Source organism: Podarcis pityusensis, assembly GCF_964106645.2.
Source record: "Podarcis pityusensis genome assembly, chromosome: 9".
NCBI lineage: Eukaryota > Metazoa > Chordata > Lepidosauria > Squamata > Lacertidae > Podarcis > Podarcis pityusensis.
Window position 1 is genome coordinate 41,744,078 of NC_138034.1, and position 25,359 is coordinate 41,769,436.

General features: G+C 41.6%; 1 protein-coding gene and 1 long non-coding RNA gene across 5 annotated transcripts in view; one reads left to right on the plus strand and one right to left on the minus strand.

Moving 5' to 3' along the window:
* Positions 1 to 3,644: 3,644 nt before the first annotated feature.
* The window catches only part of IL15 (interleukin 15), a 74,828-nt gene continuing 53,113 nt past the window's right edge, over positions 3,645 to 25,359 (minus strand). For all 3 annotated transcript variants that reach the window (XM_081022112.1, XM_081022111.1, XM_081022110.1), the window contains exons 3-7: positions 12,126 to 12,234; positions 10,050 to 10,164; positions 8,511 to 8,549; positions 6,742 to 6,891; positions 3,645 to 5,225 (exon numbers count right to left, since the gene is read on the minus strand). In XM_081022112.1, coding sequence (XP_080878238.1) covers positions 5,106 to 5,225; positions 6,742 to 6,891; positions 8,511 to 8,549; positions 10,050 to 10,164; positions 12,126 to 12,199 — 498 coding nt within the window. In that variant the 5' untranslated portion in view covers positions 12,200 to 12,234 and the 3' untranslated portion in view covers positions 3,645 to 5,105. The remainder of the gene's footprint in view (positions 5,226 to 6,741; positions 6,892 to 8,510; positions 8,550 to 10,049; positions 10,165 to 12,125; positions 12,235 to 25,359) is intronic.
* The window catches only part of LOC308485898, a 38,619-nt gene continuing 37,019 nt past the window's right edge, over positions 23,760 to 25,359 (plus strand). For both annotated transcript variants that reach the window (XR_013990833.1, XR_013990834.1), the window contains exon 1: positions 23,760 to 24,523. This is a non-coding gene — a long non-coding RNA (uncharacterized lncRNA). The remainder of the gene's footprint in view (positions 24,524 to 25,359) is intronic.

A 25,359-nucleotide genomic window follows, 5' to 3' on the forward strand; every position in this document is an offset into this window, starting at 1 on the left:
CCCTGTTCAATTTTCTATGACTACCCTACGAGACAGCATGAAGAACAATAGGATGGGATATGGCATAATCACCTACAGAAAATTCTATAAAGGAGAATTTAAATGAAATAATTCTGGGCTGTGTATAATGACACTGGGGAAATCAAGGTTTTAGATTAAAGAAAAGAATAATAAAGTTAAGAGGGCAGCCTTTGTCCTGCTAAAATCTTCTTTCAATAGAAATGTCTTTTTAAGCAGGCTTTAGGACAATGGATAATTATATATCTAGATAAAAAAATTGTATACAGTCATGTGACAAAAGCTTTCCAGGAGGACATAAACAGTACCTGCTTTGCTAATGTCTCTATTTATCTAGAAATAAATCTGAGCTTCTTTTCATGAAAATACAAGAAACTTTGACATTAGAGCCACCAACTGCACTGCAGGTGTCCTAATTCAGTATTTCTGACAATTTCCCTAAAATCTGACATTAGCTCAGATGGGGACACACCTTTGCCAGCAATAAGATTTGTTAGAGCAGGAGTGGGGAAACTTTTCACTCTCATGGACCACATTCCCTCAGGCCACTGATGGACAGAGCTAGTGCAAAAAGTAGAGAAGACCACCCTCTCTCTTACACACATTCGTATCGTCTACATTCATGCATTAATTCATGTACATTCCCACACACATTCCCAATCATACCCACCAACACATAAAACCCACATGTATCCACACTTAAAACTCACACACTTAGGCTTGACAAAAGAATTTGAGCTCCGTATCCCTCACATAATTGCTGCATTGGGAGTGATCCTCATGGAGATTGCGGTGGAATCTAGACACATATAAAAACCGTTCTGAAACTGCTTTTTTACAAATATACATTGAATTTTCCATAAGGCTCACCATCGCCATCTTGTGTCACATTGTATATTACACTTAAAACACACTTAAAACATTTTCATTTGCGTTGTATAGCTGAGTCCTGCCTCTCCCATGCAGTTATTAGGCTTGAAATCAGCTGCTTCCAAAATAATAATAATAATAAATGGAGCACTGAAGAGTTAACATTTTCCTGCCTTATAAAGGTCTCCTGTATAGCTGTTAGGTTTGAGAGCAGGCTTTCATTCGTTCCAATCGGAGCATATTCTGTGCACGGGGAGGAGACAAGGAACAAATTTTGTGTTCCAGATGGTGAAGTCCTATTAGTTGAATCATGCCTGTGGAGTGGTGGCTCCTCACTCCTGCTTTAATCTAAACCAGGTTAAAGACTTAGTCCAATTGATTGCTGTGGCTTTAAGCATATTAACTGTCCTTAGAAATCAATGTGACTTTAAAAGCTTAATGTTGATTGAAGGGTGCCTTAAAAAGCTTGTCTCAAGCAGAGCAATTCCAGAGTCAATTTCAATTTGAATCACTTTAGACGTGAGGATCATCCATACTGTTGTTCAACGTAGATAGTAAGCTTCATGTACTTCCATCCATTCTCCCTTGTCCATATGACATTCTATCCTAAATCACAGCCATCCCACACTCCTCCTCCCCCAATCTGAATTATCTCATGCCCTCTCCTTTTCAGAGTATCTCCGGTATTGTAGCCTTATTAGACTTTACCGACTGGTGGGGTCTGCGTTGCTCCCGGGAGGGAGAAAGGAAGTCAAATGACACTGAGGTTGATTCAGAGAAAGAGTTTATTCTGCTCTCCGGATAGCAGAAGGCACTTGCGTGGTCAGTTCACAGCAAGTCCAAAGAAATGAGAAATTTCATGCAGTATATATATCCTCCAGGCACCCTCTCCCCCCTTCCCCAGGAATCCAACCACGTCAGCTTATACACACAAGTTGACACCACAGATGTTCCTGCTCCGGTACTCTTAACTATAAAAGGGTGTTCCTCTTCTTATACTCTTGACCATATAAGGGTGTTCCTGTTCCTGTATTCCTTATCTTGGGGTAAGAAGGTCACCAACTCTAAGAGCACTCCTGGCGCCATTCCCAGACTAGGTCTGTGCGTCAGAGTGTGGTCAGGATGTAAGATAAGACCCAGACGTGCCATCCCTGCTCCACTTTGGAATGGTCAAGGCCATCCTTCATTACCAGCCTTCATGGACTGATAAGTGAGAGCGCTTTGTTTATACAGCTGGGTTCCTGTTATGCATTTGCTCAACAGCTCAAGTTAAAGCATTTTAGAAATGCTCCCTTGGAGAAGGAAAAATGCGGATTTTGGGGCCTGTTTCAGACTGACTGCTCAGTCAGGTTTTAGGTTTTGGAAACCCATTCCTTCAGTATGAGAAAACATCACACATTTGGAGGAGAACATCACATGGACAACATAATAGAAACCTGTCATTTTAGTGAGATTCATCAGTAGTCCTGTACTTTCACATAATCTGTCAGGTCTCTTAGGAATACCTTTCCAAATGAGGAGTTGCATTGGCAAACCTCAGAAGTGTCTTACTGTGTGCAAGACCATGATAATGAGGAATGAAAGAAGCAAAATCTAAGGTTATCTACAATGTAATGATAGATCACTGTAATCTGATCATACCAGATTGCTAATTTACACTCCAGACTAAGCTTTCAGTATCATTAAAAGCAATAAAATGACATTTGTGTGTCTTTAACCATCATTTTTGCTGAGGGATTTAGACCACAATCTGAGACAGCTCTTTTATATTCCTGCGGCATCCCCAAAGGCATAAAAGTTTCAGCAAATCTAGAAGAATCTGTGAGATTGCCTTACAGGTATTTCCATTCTTGTATGTTATCTTACACAACCAGAAGAGATACTTTCCTGAATAATTTGTGTGTGGAGGCAATTACAGTGTCAGCCTGCGTACATACCATACATTTAAACCACGTTACTTCTGCCAAAGAATCCTGGGAACTGTTGTTTTTTAAGGGCGCTGACAGAGCCACAATTCCCAGCACGCTTAACAAACTACTGTTCCCAGTATTCTCCATTACTATTAAAGTGATATAAGAGTGCTTTGAATGTATGGTGTGGATCCACCCTCAGTGGCCACACTATGGCCAAAGACTTGTTGCTTCCAAATTCAGGTCTAGTATTTGTTCCATAATATTTTGGCTGTGAGTCCTGGAAGGCCTTTTCCCACTGGCCTGGGAGGATGTGGCCCTGACTAACTCCAGCTACAAAAGCTGAGGCTGCCAAAGAGTCCAGAGACCATCTTGGCTGTCTCTTAGTGCAGACTCAGGTCATCAAGCCTGAACTTTGACAGCCGCTGCTGTCTACAGTGGTTTTAAATGGAGTGAATGCTGCTGTATTTTTGCTGGCTTTTATATGTTTTCTCTACTGCTGTTTTGTACTGCTTATAATTAGATTTATTGTTTACACATTTTACTGCATCTCCACTGCACTGCAAATGGCCCTGAAGACTTTGTAATATGGATAGTATATAAATGTAATGAATAAATAAATAAATAAATGCAATAAATAAAAATGAAGGAATGGTTTGGGGCTGGGTCTTCTCCCCATTGTGATGACACCCAGTCAATCCAAGAAGTTAGGAACTGGTAAACTGGTTCTATAGCTAGGAGAGGATGAGCATTATTATCTCTGGACTGCCAGGATGAGATGGGAGACCACAACAAAATTATAGAACCAGAAAAGGGAAGGTGGAAAAATGTAATTTCCAAAGTAAGTGGGGTTGTAGCCTGGCACATGGTTCACCTTTATTAAATATATTTACATTCATAATACAAAGGATATTTTTCTTATTAATTGGAAAGATGAAACAGTCTGGGCAAACTACGAATATTTGCAATAGCACCATCAGCAATCTCAAAGGCTGGAAGAAATGTGACTTCTAGTTAATTGTAAGGTTGATGTATGTTCTGCTATGCAGCAAATATGGTACTCAAGGACACTCATAAGGGCTAAATATAGGAGAAAGAAGATTGAATAACCATCGTCTCTTTAGAAAATTTGCCAAGTCTGCAAGCTGATTATGTTATCAAAAATGAAAAATTGATTGTTAGGTGGCTAACATCTAATACTTTGGCCTCAGGCAGATCTTTGAGGAGCTAAGGTTGTTAAGAGTTCATTTTTGCCCTTCATTCCTACTTCTGAATAACCGGGCTTCTTGTTTAATGGGCAAACAACCACTCTTTCCACAGTGGCTAAGTTTGCTTAATTGACCATGTTGATAGCTAAGTGCCAATGAGAGACCATTCACAGCTCAACAAGGGTTGTTCCTGCATTTGAGGAGAATATAATGTGACTGGAATCTCTCACTCATCTTCCCATTTACCAGGATATCATATTTTCTCAAACTATTAATCCGAGTGTGACCATAAAAATGTGAAACTCAGATATTATTAACTATCAAACAGATGTCCCAGTTGTTTAAAATGCAGGAGAGGCTCTTTATGAAGTCATTTGATTCCTTTAAAGTTATTCCTTCTGCTTGATAACCCTCACCCTTGATAAGAGTGTCCACCTCAAGAGCAATCACCTTCACATAAAGTTGATACGAAACAGCACAAAATAAATTAAAAAATCCACAGAACTAATGAGACAGGGGGCCACACAAAACATATGATGGGAGGTATTAAGTACTCAGCCCCCTTACATACGGCTACTTTTCTGCTCTGTAACATGTATCCATCTAATACCATCTACCCCAGAATGGGGAAACCTTTGGCCCTCCAGATGTTTCTGCACTGCAATACCTGTCAGCCCCAGCAAGCATGGCCAATCACAAAGTATGATGGGAGTTGTAGTTCAACATCATCTGGAGGGCCAAGGTTCCCTACACATAGGCTAACAATGCATCACAGGCTGTTTCGTGTGATTCACACTCTCTTCTCCTTCTGCACCATATGCTCCTTTCAAACTTCCTAGGAATTTTAAGTTACAATGGCTTGTTAAGGACTCCAGAATCCACATTATAGAAGCCAAATATGAAGAGGCTCAATGTTAGCCCTATTTTGTAAATGGGTAATCTTTTTTTAAGGTATACTGCAGGATTCAATTGCAGGATTCTTGCCAAGTTTGTAATGGTGTTAACTTACCACCACCTGTTCTACGTTGACCCTGTTCTATTTTCCTAGTTCTTCAATTCTAGGAGGCAATAAGTTATTCCTTCCTGCTACAGTGAAATCTCATTTGGCATTTAACTCTGTGTAGCACATTTGTGCCATAGTTTTGAAGTTCTTTAAAAAATCTGTGCAGTTTTTTTCTGCAAATGTTTCACACTGCTGCCACTTGGATGTTTTCGTTTCCTGTAAAAATGAAAGGTTAAAAAAAGTTAGCATTGTTAAAGCAATTCGTTAAAAAAACATTGAGAGGAAAGTAAGACACAAGAGAGACATGACAGACAATTTTCTTCCTTGTGGCAGGTCCTTGGTTTGGGATTTCTAGTCAGCCACTAACATCCTTGTGACCACATTTCAGCATACTATGCCTCCTGCTCTCTAGAATGACTGCAATTTCTGTTAGCAGGGCTTTGCACATAAACCAATAGCATGTGCATGTAGCCTTAAGAGATTTCTGCAAATCTGAAGTGAATGCATGCAAATCCCCGCCCCCGAAGGTGCTTGAGCAGGGTCTCCCCTTCCCAGGCCACCCCACTTCCCTGGGCAGAAGGGATCTCCTGGAGGATTGTGGAGTGCTATTCACACCAATGGAAAAGCCTGCCCTGGTGGGGCCTTCTTTCTTGATGGAAGCAGTGCCTTTTTCCTGCTTGAGATGTTGAGACAGCAGCAGCAGGTCTTGCATGTACAACTGAAGGAGAATGTTCCCTGCTCAGCAGGAATTGTACTTTCCATCCAAGGTGGGATGCTGGAGGGCATGGGCACTGAGAGTGGTGCTGGGAGAGTACTTCCAACTGCAACCACCCTCTTTTCCTTCCTTCTCATTTGATGAGGAAGGGTGAAACGGAGGCAGAAGCTGACTGAGCTCTGATCCTCAACAGGTATAAATAGGCTAAAAGCCAGGCCCTATTCAACTTGCATCTCCACACACAGAACAGAACTAGGGATTTCACTTTCACAAGCTCCCCTTTTCAATTCCTTGTAACATTTCTGCAAAGGGTACATTTCCGCTACATATCTTGAATTCACCTATTCCACACTAAAGGTTTCTAGCGAATTCTCGTCCACAGGAACATTCTAGACTGGGATCCTTGGGCTGGTATGAACGTAGAAATGGCAAAATATTATCAGGATAACTTACAACAGATTTGAGAGGATCTGGATGGAATAATGGATTTCTATCCGAAAACCACATCCTTGTAAACATAGTCTTGGAAGTAGGGGTTGGGGGAATTCAATTTAGTTTGCATTGAAAAACAAACACACCTGATTTTAGCTTTTGGAAGCCAAACACAAACCAAAATACAGCCATCCTTTGAATTTTTGCAATGTGGTTCTCCAGCCAAGTTATGCATACAAAATGCATTTATTCATGTAATGTGTGTACAAAAATGTGCAGATTAGGAGAAATTTGCTCTGTTTTTAAATGCAAATTGATGAGGAAATGTGGAGAAATGAACTTATGCCTAGAAAAGTGAGAAACTCCGAGAAACCAAAATTGTCAAATTTGCCTGTCCCTACTTGGAAGCCTAAAGGAATAAATTGGGGGGAAACTACAGGGCAAGGATTCCACAGTTCATTCCTTTCTCTCCATTTTCTGATCTAAATCTTGAGTTGCTTTGCAAGGGAGAAAAGTCTGTTAGGAATTCCTTTAATGTGGCTACAGTGCAACAGACATGCAATTTTGCCCGTAGGTTAAACTCACCTGTTTGTCATTTTCCAAAAGGTATTTAACATTGTGGATTATTTTATCTACTTTGTTCCATAGCATTGTATCATTTTCAAATTTATATTCGTACGAAATTACTTCCATCTCAAGCTGAAAGCATTTCACCACCGATAAATTACAGTCATTCTGGAAAGTAGGAAAAATCAATGGGTTTATAATATGAAACTTCTCAAGTCTCATTCAGACATGGCCTTTCCCTTGAATTCAGGGCATCCTGCCTGATTCAGAGTATGATCATGGGGGGAGGGGGAGAAATGACCCTCTCACCCCTCAATAACTATTATTGCACAAGTTCCTGCCAGACAAATAATTATAACTGCCTCACACATTACATCTGTAAGCACATGCAGAAGAGTCATTTGTAAAATATATTTGCCATTTTATTGCTTGTATCCTTGATTTGGGAGCTGCTTTGAGAGCCTTTTTTTGTTGAAGAGTGGGGTAAAAATGATTTAAGGAATAAAGCTTGACTATAGACCTGTATGGTTTTACTGCTTCAAAAGCCCACCATGAAAGAAAGCTACACTTACAGTAAATCAATAGACACATATATTTTGTGTGACTAGTGTTGAGAGGGCCAAACTAAGACCAGGGAGATTCAGGTGCAAAACGTTGCTCCTGATACACATCTAGGCAACTTTGGCCCAGTCTCTCTCAGCCTACTTCACAGAGTGGTATTCAACAAAGCTTTGCTCAGACTAGGCTGACTGAAATGAACGAACATGATTAAGTTCATCAAGTTTACTCTGAGTAAAACTTAGCTGAATGACACCCACAGTGTTTTTCCTTCAGATATAATGGGGAAGGTGGGGAAATAGAGAGAAGCTTGTGGACCCCTCTGAACTTTGGAGGGAAAGGATGGGATAAAAATATAAATAACATTAAGAAAATATAATTTTGAGGTGGGGAATATTATAGTGAAAAATAAATCCTCAAACCATTAGGATTGCTAAATCTGAATCAGAACTAAACTAAGATAATTTCAGGGTAGTTCTTCCGTTGCCAGTCATTTCCAGTAAGGATCAGAAATAATGTTTTCATGTGAAACTGTCCATTGATAATTGATGTTGGCCAGTAAGTTGCCTCATAAGCAGTGGCGGAGGAAGCGGGCAAGGGGGTGGTTCACCCCAGGTGCCATCTCTGAAGGGGATGACAAGAAGGCACCCCAAGGGGGTCTCGCCCTGCCACCCTGGGGCGCAGCGCCGCGAGCCGCCGCCATCGCGCCACCACCATGAGCGGAGGATCCCACCGCCGTCTGTATGGCGTTCGAGTGGCGCCGTCGGCAAATTACCCGGTGGCGCGTGCGCAACGCCACCACATATGGCACATGTTTGTGCGCCGTACGTAATGGCATTGCGCATGCACCATACGTAGTGGCACCACGCATGTGCTGCCGTGTGGTTTGCCCCCCCAGGTGCTGGTTAGCCTTTCTTCGCCCCTGTTCATAAGAACATAAAGAAAAGCCATACTATATCAAGATGTTAAGGGCATTTTGAATCCCAATTCTGTCCTTAGTGGCATTGGCTACTTCTCCTTGTCTGGTGTCACCTGCAAAGTTGATGAGAAACCCCTCAATTCCTTCATCCTAGTCATCTATAAATATGTTGAACAACAATGGGCCCAAGAGAGATCCCTGCAGCACCCTACACGCTGCCTTTCCTCCCAAGATGGCGAGGAACTTGTCTTTTGCAGGTGGTATACAACATATTTATATGAGATCAATTTGAATTACAAAATGTACTCACAAAATCTTTTAAGTCTGCAGTATATAAAGTGGCATTAATCTGAAAAACAAAAGTAATAGCTTTGTAAGCAACAGTTTCAGAACTGAGTGACGATAAACTGTTAAGATTTCTTCCCATCTAAGTCATTGCTCAAAAGGTGAAATTAGAAATCACTGGAAACCTAAATGCTGAGCTTTTTGGGAAGGTCTTAACATCTGATGGGTGCAATTTGGCAGCCACTAAAATTAACCGTAAATCTGCAATTTCTCAAACGGGTGTTGAAGAAAGCTGAAAGTGGGCAGCCTTTTAGCATATCTGCCCTGCAGTGCTAACTGAATCATATCTGAATCATGCTTTTAGGAAAAGAGTTATTTTGTGCTTTATTTCAAATGGTAGACATTAAAAAAATTAAAATAGCTTTAAAGATTCAAATGTCTTCAGAGAAAGGACAATTGAAGAAGACAAAGGGGAAATGTTGGAATCAATCATGCAGAAGTGGATTGTCTGAGAAATGTGTTACTGGAAAATTTGCCAAGAATCTTTTTCTGATAACCAAACACTTGCGGTTAAGAGAGGAAATAACAAATTGCAATTAATTTTTACAGTCCTTTAATTATCAAAGTGTTTGACATGACCCCATAGCATTAACAATGAATGCAATCCTATGCCTTTTTATTCAGAAATATATTTCACTTTGTTCCGTGGAGCTTACCCTTAGGTAAGTGTCCATAGGATTGCAGCCTTATATGCTTATGCAATTATTTTGGAAAGTATTATACACAGTGCAATAGTATGTAGATTACATTTCTTTGATTTAGAGTGAGGGAGGAATCTAAACTGCAAGATCTGACTTAATGACTGTGTCAGAAGTAGAAACATTTAAAATACTGAGTTTAGCCATTTGTGTACTGTTCACTATGGACATTTTGTAAAATGCATTGTGGCCTTGTTTGCATACATTTTACTACAATATTTGTGTTTCCCAATGATTTCTTGTCTTTTTTATTCAACTTAATATCTAATCCACACCCTTGTTTTCATAGAATTATTCATATTCTTCAAAACAGTGTTTTGAATTTTGCATTTTGGAAGAAATTTAAATTGGGTTTAAAAGTAAGAGTGGTGTCTTGCTCTCTTATGGCCTTTATATGCATGTGTTTAAAAAATCATGTTGAAAAGAAACAAAATGAAATGTCCTCAGGTCTTTTTCCTACTGGCAAATATTTTTTATTCCCTTCTGTTCATGACCATGGCTTTGATTTCTTTAACCTCCACAGGAGAGGGTGTTAGCATCCACAAATAAACATTTGTCACACAAACAGCACACACTTATTTAAATCACCTCTTTCTCAGCCCAGCATGGCAATGGGGTGATTTTTCAATTGCAGCACTGGGCTGTGTCATCAGCTCAGCATTGTGATGGAGTGTGTGATTTTTGCCAGGGGCTGGTGGACTAACCTGCAGTGGCTTAGTGGGCCAGTTCAGGCCCGCAGGTTCACCACTCCCAATTTATATTTCTGTTTTGAATACTGTTACTTTACATCTATTTTGTGAGCTTACCTTAGTAGGGAGTGCTTCAATGGTGAGGTTCAAATCGTCCATCACTGCTTTCCATATGTCATATTTAATCTCTTTTTGTAGTACACATGAACTTGGTTGAAAGAAAGCAAGGGTGCTGTCATAACAATAAATGCTGAAGTCAATTATCTGATAAATAGGCATATACTATGCACACCATTAGCCCTCCTAAAGTGTTAATCCTTTACTGTTATTGAACACAGGAGCAGAAACACACTAAGTAACCCAGACCCAACCCTCTGAAGAAATAGTGCAGGGAGGGAGTCTTCACATGAGGGAGTCTTCACATGCACAACAATACACACAAAGACTTCTACACAAACCAGAACTCTATATGATCTGCTTCTAAGTCACCTGGAAGCTTTCACTCTACACCTGTACTTGCAAAGGCTTCAACACTGCATTTGGTCACACTGTTCATGCAAAAGCTTGGGGCAGGGTTACTTGGTATGCCCTGACTCCCAAGAGTCTCCACTCCTGTGTTGAATAAGATTGCTATATTAACACCTGAAGAGGGTTATTGTGACGTGGCAACATAAATAGCAAAAGGTACCATTCACGGGAAATATCTGGTTGACCGATTGATTGTAAAGTACTTGTGTTTAAACCTCACTAGTGAACTACAGACTCATTCTGAAACCAATACAGAATGAACTGACGCAGTACCGTACAAGGTTCAGAACTTCTGGCAGAAAGGACAGAGAGAGAGAGAGAGAGAGAGAGAGAGAGAGAGAGAGAAATCAAATCCCCCTGTGATGTTTGAAGAGTTATTTTCTTCTTAAGCATTTCACAATAATCTAACATTTAACGTTTAGAGAATAAGGAAGTGCTAGGAGTAGGTACAGAACTTGTGTACTGTACTGTACATGCACTGACTACTCAGATGCTGCTTGTGCCTGGGGTCACTTATCTGTTCTATGGAATACAGACTACCGGTACTTCAAGGACACAGGACACTTTTGTGAACTGCCCTGTCAGTGTGTGTTATATTCTAGTTTGCATATATTCTCTTAAAGATCCCCTTTTGTTGCTGGGATGTCACATTTTCCAATACTAAAACCGCAATATGTTTGCAGCATTGCTATAATTCCTACTTGGAATGTGGAGGCATTCTAGGAAGGTCTTGGGTCCCCTACTGGGTATATTTTGACTAACAATAAGAGGTGTTCATGGTGAGTTCTGGCACCTCTTTTTCTAGAAAAACAGCACTGCCTATAACCACAGCAATGAAAGGACATATGAGGTTGCCTTATACTAAATCAAACCGTTAGTCCATCTAAGACAGCATGGTCTATGAAAACTGGCAGTGGATCTCCAGTGTACATTCACAGCTCTACCTTGAGATGCCAGGGACTGAGGCTGGAATATTCTACATGGAAAAAGCAGCTGTTTTACCACAGAGCTGGCGCTGTGGGTTAAACCACAGAGACTAGAACTTGCCGATCATAAGGTCGGCGGTTCGAATCCCCGTGATGGGGTGAGCTCCCGTTGCTCGGTCCCTGCTCCTGCCAACCTAGCAGTTCGAAAGCACATCAAAGTGCAAGTAGGTAAATAGGTACCGCTCCGGCGGCAAGGTAAATGGCGTTTCCTGTGCTGCTCTGGTTCGCCAGAAGCGGCTTAGTCATGCTGGCCACATGACTCGGAAGCTGTACACTGGCTCCCTCGGCCAATAAAGCGAGATGAGCGCCACAACCCCAGAGTTGGTCACGACTGGACCTAATGGTCAGGGGTCCCTTTACCTTATGAGTATGTTATTCTGTTCTTTTTCATTGTTTGCTTTATTTCTAAACAAAACACCAGAATGTCTACAGCAGGGCTGCTTCCTTACTCACCCAATGATAAAGGCAATATTTAATTCTATTTTCTCTGAAAAGTAATATCGCATAAAGGCTAAAATGCTGATGGAGTGCTGTTTGATTAGTTGTATGGAAAGTGTCACAATGTCCCTGCGCCTCACTTGTTCCAACTGGAAATATTGAAACATTAAGCATTTTAAATCTCTCTGGTAGCATACGAGTAAATAACAATATCATTATTACTATTTCAAACTATAATTACCAAAGTACGAAGATGGTAATTGCAGGATCATTAATTAAAGAACTCTGGAAATAATTGCTCATAATGACATACATTTGCTACTGAAGGCAAACATTCTCATGTGTGTTTTCTGAAAGACATAATTCAGAAAAAAAAGAGTGATTAGTACACATATAAGTTGTACAATGTGCCTTGCACATATTTCTCTTAATCATTAGGAAACTCATTTGGTCAAGAGAATAGAATAAAGGCAATTATGACGGTGCTGTGCATTAAGGAACCTGTGATTCACTTATTGAAAACATGTCTAGAGATAAAATAGAAGGAGATACACATATTCAATTAATTCATCATTATTGCTCCAACAAAGATGTTTTGTATCTTGGGTGAGAAAACATTTTCAGCTCAAGCATCCCTCGTGGCTAATCTTTCAGGCGACACTTGGTGGATGGGGCCAAAACACCTGCCAGTTGGTGTGTCCACTTGCTACTTCCCTCTCACACACAAATGCACACAACACCACACAAGGCATGCATACTTGCATACAACCTCCTTGCCATTCACTCTTCCCCTCCACATCTCACTGCTCAGCTCTCGGTCCTTGGAAGATATAGCCAGTGAATCCAGTCAGAGCTGGAAATCAGCATTACCCACCACCAGTGCTTCCAGTGGCAATGTAGGTTCCAGGAATAACTGCACACTACATACTGGGTTCTACAGGTGGAGTGCAAGCCCATCCAACTCAGGACATCATCTCAACTCCTGGACACAGGAACCACCCATTATCAGCACCAACATCTTCAAATGGGCCTAGATAACCAGCTTCATCTAGGTACACCCTTACATTGCACAGCAATCACCCACTCAATCATCATGCCCAGGAACAGAATGTTGGCAATGGACTAAATCTCTTGAGCAGGAAATGTGCCACTGCAGCTTTCAACATGGTGGGGATTATATACCTCTCCAGTGAAACATTCAGAACCTGTTCCCACCAAATCAGACCTTCCTGGCTTGCTGTTACAAGTCATGACGGGCAAAGGTCAAAAGACCAAATAGTCAGTCAGACCCCTGCAAGCATTGTCTAATTCCTAATCCCAGCTGAAATGACCAGGCAGTGCTGTGGACACCTCTCTAAGATCTGCAATTCCAAGATCTGCAAATTGACTAACTATCCTCAAAGTGCTTTGCAAATTTGTCACAGCACACGTCTGAAGGGTCTGTTGTTCCAATTTCTGAACCTTCAACCAGCCTACTCCCCAGCCTAAAGAGCACAGCCAGAGAGCCACTTTTGGACACATTTATTTGCAGCTGGCATCTGATACATGCAATTATGCACTCTACCATGTACTCATCTGTGGTGTTTTCCCACTTGTTATGGAGATGTCGTACTGGGGGGGAGAGAGAAAAGGTTAATAGGCTGACCAATAAGAAAGCCCAGGGGCGGAGCCTAACTGTGTTTAAGGCACAACACGGGTTTTGGCAGTTAGTTTGGTTGGTTTCTTGTGGGTGGGAGGCATAGGAGTCAGAGTGAGTTAGAGACAGGGGGGAGACAGAGTGAATTGGATTACAGTTTTACAAAGTATTTAAAACTTGTTTGCATTCACAATAAATTGGAATCTTTGTTACAACCTGACTGAACCAGTCTGAAGATATTACTGGGGAAACCTGGTTGGTGGCAGTGGAAGAGATAAGCCATGGTGATGCAGGGTCAATAGTCCGTGGAACGACCGGGGGCCCTGTGCGAATGCCACATCATCACCTGCATTCCAACCTGCTTCATCACCCAAAGGCAACCAAGGAGCAGATCAGGTTCTGCAGTGACTGAGAGGGCACTTGGGAACAATCATGTCAATGGCTCTCTCCGTTGTTTTGTTGTACAGTGGGACCAGGGACTCAAAAGGATCATCGCTATACCAACTGGAAAATCCCTCAGGGCATCCAGGAATCCTTCAGATTCCATCACTCTGTGGGGGCAGGCTATCCTAGCTGGACCCCCACACATGCAGGTCTTTACCTGCCACTGTCTGTCTAAGCCTCACCCACAAGTGGTCTGTCCATGACAATGGGACAACATTAACCCCGCCCCTCTCTCTGCAACCACCAGGTCACTCAGAATCAGTCTGTAGGAAAAAAACTGATATAGAATGCAATATGTGTTGACAATCTTTGAATTTTGAACATATACATACCAACTTCCCATTGGTTGGCCTATTTCAGGGATATAAATGAAGCAGGGGGTTACCTTCAAATGCTCATGACAGATGTTACCAGAGAAGACTCTAAAGTACCACAATCACCACTCCACCTCCTGTTTTTGATAATGGATTTCCTACATATCTCCATAATCGATTCCTAATTTCCAAATAAGTGACGTTGAGGAATAACTTCATTCTTATGCAAGAGGAACTGTTGTTGTCATTTGTAAATTGCCTTTAATGCTTCTATGAGATTGCAGAAATTGTTTTTAAGATCCTATGGGTTAATGTAAGCAATGAGGTCAACATATATGTACGTCATTTTATTTGCAATTGATTTTGTAATGGTTCTAGGGGTTGCCTGTGTGTAAATCAATGCCACCCTTGGCTGGTTGCCTGAATGAACCCTTTCTGTCTGGACAGCCAGCGCCCGTGACTGTCTCAATCGCTGGCAGAATCCGTTAGTGGGCGTTTCTTGAACTTCTTCCAGCAAAGAAGCTCTTTGACGCCTAGTCTCCGCCTAGCTTCCCTGCGCGGAAGCCTTCTGCGCAGGGAGGGTGTGGGCATCGGAGGACCCGTGCTCTCCCCACTGGTTCCCGGCGAGGAGTCTTGGAGCCACCTCGCCGATTCCCCCATCTGCCCCCCTTCTCCACTGGTGTTACGCTGATTTCCTTCCCCAGAAGATGTGCTGCTTCTCTCCCTCCCGGGACGCTCTCCGGAATCCCTCTGGAGCCCTCCCTCTCCCTCTGGCTCCGATGGCAGTTCCCTGACAGATTTGTTACTGGAATATCATTCCAGATGCTTTTGTATGCCAAAAAAGTAGGTCCTTCATCATGAGTTCCAGTAAAGAAAAACTGTGTGTTTGAACAGTCACAAAGTGGATAGCCTGTATTGAGGCAAAACCAACATAAATTATATGCACACAGTTTCTCTTTAATTAGTAAGCACACATAGCAGTTAATAGCAATAGCAGTCATTTAGACAAATAGCAGAGCAATTAACATCAGCCACAGTGTATGGGAATGCAAACTATTTACAAATTCAGTCTATAGTTATATAGTCTACATGGCAAAACACTGAGCAATAAAGTGCCTTGCTAAAAATATTTCTGCCATGTGCTCAGTTGCACTAATGCAACTAAGACAAAAAAATACTGCAGGCCAATATTTATCAAGCAATCAGGTTTATTTTAAATGGTTTAGGAGAAAATTCACCAATCTGCAAGCCAATTAAAAAAAACAAAAACTACTGATACATGATGCCTGTCTTTGCTTAGCTTAAGAAAAGAGGAGAGTGCAAAATATGGTCTGAAGCTCAACATAAAAAAAAACTAAGATCATGGCCACTGGGCCCATCACTGGCAAATAGAAGGGGAATCAATGTAGGCAGTGAGAGATTTTACTTTCTTGGGCTCCATGATCACTGCAGATGGTGACAGCAGTCATGAAATTAAAAAACGCCTGCTTCTTGGGGGAAAAGCAATGACAAACCTAGACAGCATCTTAAAAAGCAGAGACATCACCTTGCCAGCACGTATAGTTGCCAAAGGTACGTATAGTTAAAGCTATGGTTTTCCCAGTAGTGATGTATGCAAGTGAGAGCTAGACCATAAAGAAGGCTGATCGCCGAAGAATTGATGCTTTTGAATTATGGTGCTGGAGGAGACTCTTGAGAGTCCCATGGACTGCAAGAAGATCAAACCTATCCATTCTGAAGGAAATGAGCCCTGAGTGCTCACTGGAAGGACAGATCCTGAAGCTGAGGCTCCAATACTTTGGCCACCTCATGAGAAGAGAAGACTCCCTGGAAAAGACCCTGATGTTGGGAAAGATTGAGGGCACAAAGAGAAGGGGACGACAGAGGATGAGATAGTTGGACAGTGTTCTTGAAGCTACCAGCATGAGTTTGACCAAACTGCGGGAGGCAGTGGAAGACAAGAGTGCCTGGCGTGCTCTGGTCGTCCTCTACAAATCCTGTTCTCTTGCCCAATGCCTCCTCCACTGTAGAATGGCTGTAATGGCAGAAGGGATGAGTGAGAGGGAAGAAGGAGGATGACTGTGAAGAGAAAGGGAAAGAAGACTGTTGCAGAAAGCACATTTTAAGTTGGCCTAATGAGGGTGTTTTTGCTGGGAAAACCCATAAAGCCTGGAACTTGCTCTGCTGTTGCAATACAGCCTTCGAGTACTTTTAGATGTGTGGTCACAGCTCAAAAATTAAAAATTAAAAGGCAATCCCAGATCCAAAATTGATTATCTCCACTCCCCAAACAAACCTTAACTTTTTAGAAATTAATTTATTTTTATTCAGTATTCAATACAATGATATGTACTTATATTGAGATAAGTATGTATGAGGGTGGGATGGGTTCATAAATAAAGAAGGAATTTTTAAAGTTTGCAATTGTGAGAAAGCATAGGATGTGAAAAGAAAAGGGGAAGGGAAGAATCATAGACTCATAGAGTTGGAATAGACCACAAGGGCCATCGAGTCCAACCCCCTGCCAAGCAGGGAAGAACACATATAAAGTGTGAATACAGCAGAAATGTTTGCAAATACAGGCAATGCAGATGGCTACCTTTCCCTGTCAACTCTATGTGGCAAACCCGGTTTTGTCACCATGTAATGTGTGAAGGGGAACTAGCCTGGAGAGCTGAACTAAAGCAGTTTGTAGACAATGTCTTGGAGGCAAACCTGGAGCTTTTTCAAACAGAACGCAAATTTGGCAGCCCTAAGCACAGATTTCCCCCATTAGCCTCATTTACAACACAGTATTATCTGGGGCTTGAACATGGCCCTTTACTAGTCAGTTTAAATTGTGATTAATACTGTTCCTACTTCAGTTACGTTTGAGACGAGAGAGACTGAATGCTTTTACTGCAAGTTGAATTCCATCCACGTGGCAAACTTCATTTATCTGGCTGATGAACTAGAAATACGGCAGTTCAAAATGCCTGGGCCAAGAATCTCAGAAAATGACTAGACTACTGTAATTTTAGTTGTTAGCACTTTATGCTCCAAGGCATGGTAAGAAGAAATGAGGAAAGCCTAATTCTTCCAATATATAGCCCAATTAATTGATGCTGATTGGCTACCAATGGAGGAGAAAATTGCAGAACTGGAGAATAATATATCAACCTTTGTTCTTTGGCTGAAAATATGTTTACTTGTATTTGTTTGCCAATATTTGTGTGACAAATCATGCGTCCATGTTTCAGGTTGCAGTGATTTGAAGAATCAAACAACTAAGCGGAATCTAAAGTATTGCTTGTCTTAAGAGTTGAGTGGGGAACATCCTACCTGAGAGCCAGACACATTGTCTTTATTGCCAAGGTTTATGAGATTTGTTGGGAGATGGGGAAATGTAACAGGTAAGAGAAATTGGAAGGGAAAGCAGACTTTTTTTCCTGGAAAATACCTTTATTACCTCTGCTAGGCATTTCTTCAGTGTCTTTCTTTTATCACTTTTCTTTCATCTTCTATTCTGACCACGGTCAGTAATAGCCTCTCTCTTGGCTACACCAAAGCACAACTCTTTCCATTCACATCCTTGCTCAGCATGGACTCGGATTTTTAGCTTTCAATCTTTACTGTAATATGCCTCCAAAGACACTTTAAAAAAAATCAATAAACCTTGTACTGCTTTGAGCTTCTAGCTCCCACTGCTGTGTTATTTAGGAAATTATGTGCCTCCGTGTTACTGCCTGTCTAAAATAACTAGTGAGCTCTTGGAGTCACCATGGGCTATGTCTTCATCAACAGTAAGTACTGAACAACTTTCAGCACAGTTACCCATGACCATTAAAGGACAACGGATAGGTGGGGGGGAAGGGGACAAATGAGGTTAGATTTAGATAAATGCAAAGAAAAAGAAGAAAGCGAAAACAAATAGTTAAGCCCAATACCACACTGGCAGAAGGAGAACAGAGCAGCAATGATTAACTGAAGCTAGAAATGGAAGGTAGGTGAATAAGATCTTAGTTTGAAATAATCAATGGGTCTTTTTTTTGTCTAGCAGACTGAAGATTCACACTATTTCTTGGCAGTAGCCCCACGGTTATGGGTCTCAATTCCTTGAGGAGTTCAGCACGCTCCATCCCACAAAATATTTACATGGGTTTTAAAGGCCTACTTTTTTTACTGTTGCCTTTAATGGCCTGTCTGTGGGTGTGTTTTGCTTTTTGGTATGGCCATATTATGTCAGAATACTCTTAGTAGGTGCTGCCTACTAGTGGTAATGAAGTGTTTGCTTTTATTTGGTTTAAAACTGTATTATAGCTTCTTTGTTGGTATATATTGTTCGTGTGATACATGGAGGGTGGATCTACACAAAGGAAAACCCACTATAAATAAATCAGAAATTGGATCATTATAACAAAAGGAGAAAAAAAAACCCTATGGAAAATTGCATATAAAAATTTCTAGCTCTCTGGCGCCATCTGGTGTTGTCTGTTGTCTGCACATTCAAATCGTTATTTCTTTACTAATGTAGCTGAGTTCTGTGAAACCTTTTGTTTGAAATGAGGCCTAGAAATCTTTCAGTTAATTAAACATATAAATATACCAATCAGATACAAGATTTTGTGGGGACTATTTGAAAAAAATGTTGGAACAAACAGCACATTCAGAATTAGTAGAGAATAGTTACTCCAGCCAAAAAAGGAAATACCTCATTCATTTTGGTGCACCCTGAATACGTTTAATTACTATAAATCATGAATGTTTTAGAAGAATGGTTTTTTTATTTTAAAAAATGTGACAAGAGGGAGTTCAGTTAGCCTGGCAAAAAAGGATGAGAAGAATTAGGGGTGCCTTCTATAAATAAATGCAAGGACCCAACATACCGTTAGTTAATTCAAAGTAATTTTTAACCTGCCCTTCATCAACAAGGAATCACAGGGCAGAGTGCTGTAAAACCAAAACAAGAACAACCAAGATTCTAAAACTATAAGCAACCAATGCAGACCAGCAACTACAACAAATAACTAGATTTTGGATTTGGATGTTAGGTTGGATTATCTTTAAGGGTTAGTGTTTGAAACTCACATTGTTCTAGGTGCATTTTGCGACGGGGAATTTCATTAACACAAGCAGTTTCTAAGCTCTGGGCACAGTACTGCACCTAAGATTTTAGATTAAAACTGCAGAGGGAAAGCAAAGGAAGGTGGAAGTGGGGAGGCAGAAAAAGACCTACTCTCTGAAGGCTGGAGAAGAGACCCCTTAAGAATATTAGGGAGGTGGGCAGGAGAAGGACTAGACCATGTGAAAAATGAACATAATATTTTAGCTGCCGCTCATTCATTTTTCAGCTTTGTATTCTTGTTATAAAAAACCCCCATGCCTAAACATTCCATTGTTGTGCCCATAACATAGGTTTAAGGTGCCATTTAGCTCCTATCTTTCATATCTCAGTTTCTAACACTGCTTAGGGTAGCTTTCAACTGTGTAGTTCTTGGTTCCAAGAAAGAGGGTTGATGAGCCTGAAACCTGTAAGGCAAGTTTTGTCCAGGCACACTCTTCGTTTGTTTAGTTAAGTAAAATGAGGTTATAGTTTGCCAGAAGCACCAAGTGTAGTAAGACCATATTTCCTTGAATAATGAGGAAACGGCAAGACTATTGGACAAGGACATGTCTTTTTTCTCCTACCTTCCTCTGCCCTGTGGGAGATTATTCCATCAATCTGGTTATGAAGAAGCTGCAGTTTTAGACAGGGATAAGGAAGACACATGGAGCACTGAGTTAGCCTCCGAAAGACTCATAAGGTTCTTGCCGCTCCGTAAACCAATAGATAGCCAACATGACGCCCTCCTGATTTTATAGAAGAACAAAGGATTTTGGACTAATCATTGTAGTAGTTTCATGGTGTACCTCCATATTATGCTCTAGCTGTATATTTGTAAATAAACATACATTTTACAAAGTGAGCTCATTCAAAGGAAACAAAACCTGAGTATGTACTGCATCCTCGAAACCTCATCATTTGAGTTTTGGGGTGTGCATAACAATACACATGAGAAAGAGGCATTTAGGATGAAGAGAAGCATTGGCAGTCATGAATTGATATTGTCTTCAAAGAAGCCAATGCAGCTGTTTCAGAAATGGATCTTTTTCAAAGAAGAAGAAGAAGACCCATTTCAAAAACAGCTGCATTGGCTGCCAGATCTGGCAGCCAATGCAGCTGTTTTTGAAATGAGTCATGTGAGTTCCAAAGGCAGTCTCAGCCACTGCATTTTGAACCAGTTGAAATTTCCAAGTTGTCTTCAAGGGCAGCATCACACAGAGCACATTTCAGTAATCCAATCTGGACGTTCCAAGAGCGTAGAGTACTATAATCAAGTCATCACTGCCCCAAAATGGCCACAACTGGCAAACCAATTGTAACCGGAAATAGGCACTCCTAGGCAGCAAGGCCACCTAGGCCTCAAGTGACAATGTTGGATCCAGGAGTATCCTAAACCTGCAAACCTGCTACCTTCCAAGGGAGTGCAACCCTGTCCAGAACAAGCCATCTTCCCACCTCCTGGACTTGAGAACTTGGAACACATAACACTACAGTATTTATAGGATTCAGTTTCAATTAAAACACAAGCCCAGGTTCAGATAACATGCAAAGCCAAACCTTAGCTCAGCTCAGGAGAAATCAAAAGGCCTAGGAAAAGGAAAGAGGTAGCAAGCTTCTTTCTGGGAGCCTGCATATTTGCATGGTCTCATAGTTTTGGCTTATCGTGTTGTGAAAACCAACTATCCTAGGAAAGAAGGGGTGTATTCTAGAAAGGAATATTTGAAGGTATGGATATCCATGCTACTTAAAAGTACAGTTTGATACTAAACGGTAGGTTTTGCCCTCATTATGCAGTGCTTTAAGTTATTAGGACATTTAAATGAAGGAATTACAATATTTATGTGGCACATAAATTATGCATCGTTTTCTAAGGACAGCCATAAAACCTCAGGCATTTGCAAGTCATTTCCCTTTGTTGGTGAGCAAATGTTCAGCAAGTTGTAACACTTCTCCCGTCTGAGTCCTCCTCACCCTTTCGGAATGAGCAAAGAATTTGTGCAGGTTTATATGGGGTGTTATAAGAACAAATGTGAAAAAATGAAGATGTGAAGGGGGGGGACACTTGGGTGATGAGTATGCATGTGTGATCAGCCCTGCGCAGCCATAAATCTATGTTCCATTCTGGTGACATGCTTTAATTAAAAATAGATGCTGGCAACAATCATTTTAAAGCGGCAAGATTATGTGCCACTTCTCATAATGTCAATCATGCTCAAAATGGAAATAAAAGAATAAGACAGTTTCAGCAACTGTCAGTATGCTGCTAAAAGTCATTGATGTCAATTGTACTTGGTGATTTAGTCATGCAAGTATCCAAAACAAAATACATTAACTGCTAATAGGTAGAAATAATTTATCTGTCATGTAAGATGCAGTATTTGGTGACCTTTTCAGGCATTTAATTTTATCTTCAGCAAGATGAACAATGAGATGAACAGAAAAATGAACAATGAATATTTGATATTTGTTTACTGAATATAGCACAAATTGGGATGAGAGAATGCATGAAATACATAGGCTTTGTGCTTTTGGGTTCTGTACTGTGAGAGACTGAGGTGTCTTTGGGAGTTTATATCCTCTGGGCATAGGTGCCAACTTCCTGGGACCCTGGGTGCCCAAGCACAAAATTCCCTATGAAGGAGTCGGGCACCCACAAATTTTGGTGCCAGGGCCATGAACACTGCATGGCACCCATGGCCCCGAGCACCCATGGTCATGGGGCCAAGTTGGCACTCCTGCCTCTGGGTTTGAGGCAGGTGTAGAGAAGAGATGGTTATATGCCCCAGGTGAGAGATAAGGTGGAACACTGTATACCATATAATTTGCTCAGATGGATGATAGGTGTATTTATGGCAGGTCCTGTGAGATCTGGCTGTCATGTGTTGATGCCTGTGTGACCTAGAGGCATGATAAATTCTGTGTATGAACTGTTTTAGCAGGGTGTTCTATGTACAAGATGTGCCTCAGGAGACAGAGATTGGATGAATGTTGTAGGATGGCCTATCTCAGTGATTAAGAGGAGGAGCAGGCATAGCAGAGGGAGATTATGAAGGAGTGGTGATAGGTGCTTGTGCCTAATATCACCCACTGAGTTCCCTCTTATTTGTGGTACTTATCAGTGCTCTACCACTGCCCCCAACAATCTGCTGGTTCTGCTGCTGAATTCCATGTCGGTTCTTGATAGAACCAGGGTGATTCATTATTTGATCATGAACAAATGGGCCAACCTGACATGGCCAGATTTGACTCAGCTCTGTCCACTCGGTGCAACATCAGTCAAGGACTAGTGGGGAGGTATTGCAGTGGTCCATAGAGGTTCACTTCCTGTATTATAAGTATTGCTGAGGGGGGAAGTATCTCATATTCATTTCATATTGTGAAAAGGTTCGACTTATTCATGATATTGAGCGGAAAGCTTTCTTAATTCACTAATTAAAGCATATGACTTTTTTTGTAAATAATTTTTATTCATAACAAATCAAACCAAATCTTGCCACATAGAAAAACACCAATACAGCCAATTATAAAGTCTGAATTAAATAATTTCAAAGGGTGACTTCCCGTGTTCTGAATTCCAAGAGCTACTGTCCTTCATTTCTTTTCAGCTTTCTTCCCGCATCTCTCAGTCAATCAGTCTCTGGTATACGACTCTCCATCTTGTTTTGTTTGACGATTCCATATTTCTATAATCACGTAGGAGGCAAATTTTTATTCCATATTGTTCTCAGTCTTATTATTTGGAAACACAGTCCTCTTTCAGTAGCCCCACCTTTCTCTACCATTTATTGCTCTGGGCTTCCATACAAGGTTGAAATTAATGACGCCATGTTGACTTTGATCTCTCATAACAAGCTGATGTTTCAAGTTCTATACCATGGGGTGTACTTGACAGTCAATAAATTATATAAAGATTGTTCCCAGTTTCTCCAAAAAATAACCACGCTCGCTCTCCAGGGCCCTGGAGAGCTAGTAGGAATCCAGAATTCACTGTCACTCTCTTTTCAAACATATATAAAAATATTCCATGTGAGCACATGCATTTTTTGTAAAGTACATCCCTTTTGTAGTTCAAATGATAAAGTAGCTTCGGCCTCCCTCAGATAAAGGAGGTTCCTTGTTTTCCTTTTTCTTGCTGCGTCACAGCTGCTACCAGCGCCATCTTTCCTGCTCAGCCCAAGCCATTTTCATATCTGATCTTATTCTGCCAATTTTAATTAGGACTCTCCGCCGAGGACCGTGGTGCCATACATCCAATTAATTTTGCCCCTCCTAGGTTTCCTTTAGGTAATTAATTCTTTCTTGGTGAGGTTCGCCAAATCATGAAATAGCTGATATTGAAGGAAGGTGAGGACAGGTGACCTCACCTAGGCCTGAAGTCACCCCCCACACACACACCAAAGCAGGCTCAAAGCTTCTCAAAACTTTTCAAAATCATTTTCTCAGCAGCTAAGCATCAGAAACATTCCGCTCTGCTGTAACAAAGGTAGAGAACAGTCCATTGTTTCTCAGGCCTTTCTCATGTCTTCTGGCCTTGCTAAAGAACCACATTGCAACTTACTTTCTGTCCGGGAACCATGCCAGAACAAGAGATTGAAACATATCTGAACATGCTGAAAACCCCTTGGCTTCTCACCCCCGCCCCCTTTCCTGGGAAGGGTGCCAAGAGTCCACAATAGTCCCAAGACAGCTTTCTGTTCATGCTCAGAGGAACTCCTGAGGGAGGAGAAAGGGGGAGGGAACTGGAAAGGGGTATATATGCTTGTGCACATGATTGTGAACTCGTGCATGCTTTTTGTGACTTATCACACTTGCTCCTTCTACCAGTTCATGGATGGTAGAAATAAAAGCCTTTTCTCAGAAACTATTCCTTGAGTGTCTGTTGACTCCCACTTCCCTTTCCCGGGCGCAATATTTTTCCCACCCGAGGGCAAAGCCTCATAAGGCTACATTTCTTGGTGCGTTGGCTGGGAAAAAACAACATTCCCTGAGGATGAGGGATGTGGGTTCAAGGCTTCCCTGCGGTGAACAGCTCGGTTCGTGTCAGCAGTTCCAGCGCACATCCTGCCAAGTTCGTGGGAGGAATTGCCACCCATTCCTGAGTGGACACACTGCAAGGACCGGAGAAAAAGCAACGGCCGAAAGAAGGTACCTCGAGGAACAAGGTAGGCTCCACAGGGTATAGGTGGGAGCAAGCTCCACAGGGTTAGGTGGGAGCAAAGAGAGTTTGATCAGCTCCGCCAGCAGGGTAGAAGAAGTGCCACTGGTTTTGGTTTCGCCCAGAAAAAGCAGTAAAAGGTGCTCTTGGGCCCCGGTCGAAGTCTAAGCGCTGCCGGTTGTGGTTGGTTTTGGTAAAAAGGGGATTGAGGGAGGTGCATGGGTTTCTGAATGTGCGTGTGGGGACACTCCAGTGAATGTTTTGAGTGCATGAGACGTTGGAAGCAACGTGTGGTCTGTGACTGAGAGAAATTACGTTAGGAGGAGGGAGTGTCCCAGTGTCCCAGTATCCCAAGTGTTCCAGGGTTCCAGGGTCATGGAGAAAAAGCAGTAAAACAACTCCCACGACCCCCCTGCAATTGTTTCCTGAAAAAAAAAATATTGGAAAGATGCCACAAAGGGAGAAGATATAACAATTACAAAAATACAGTAGCCGCTCACCACATTAATCAAAACACCAAGATGGGAGTCTTTTTGAAGTCCAAAGCTTGACCTCCAGTGACTGTGTAGTTTAGCAGATTTTCCTTTTATCTCTTTCTGTCCAGAAAGATTTTTGTCCAAATCTTTTTAATTTTTAGAAATCAGGTATTCCCCGCTCGAGAGATTGACCCCAGAGAGGTCCCAGTTTGTGCCATGCAACGCCCAGCATCCTAGCCCCTCCATCTTGTTACGAGAGGCTGATAATGGACGATCTGTGGGTGGCTAAGCTCCCCTACCCTCAGGGGGTTGACAGAGCTAATTACACTCATATTAACCCTGGATTTCTGGCACTACTGGGGGTCCA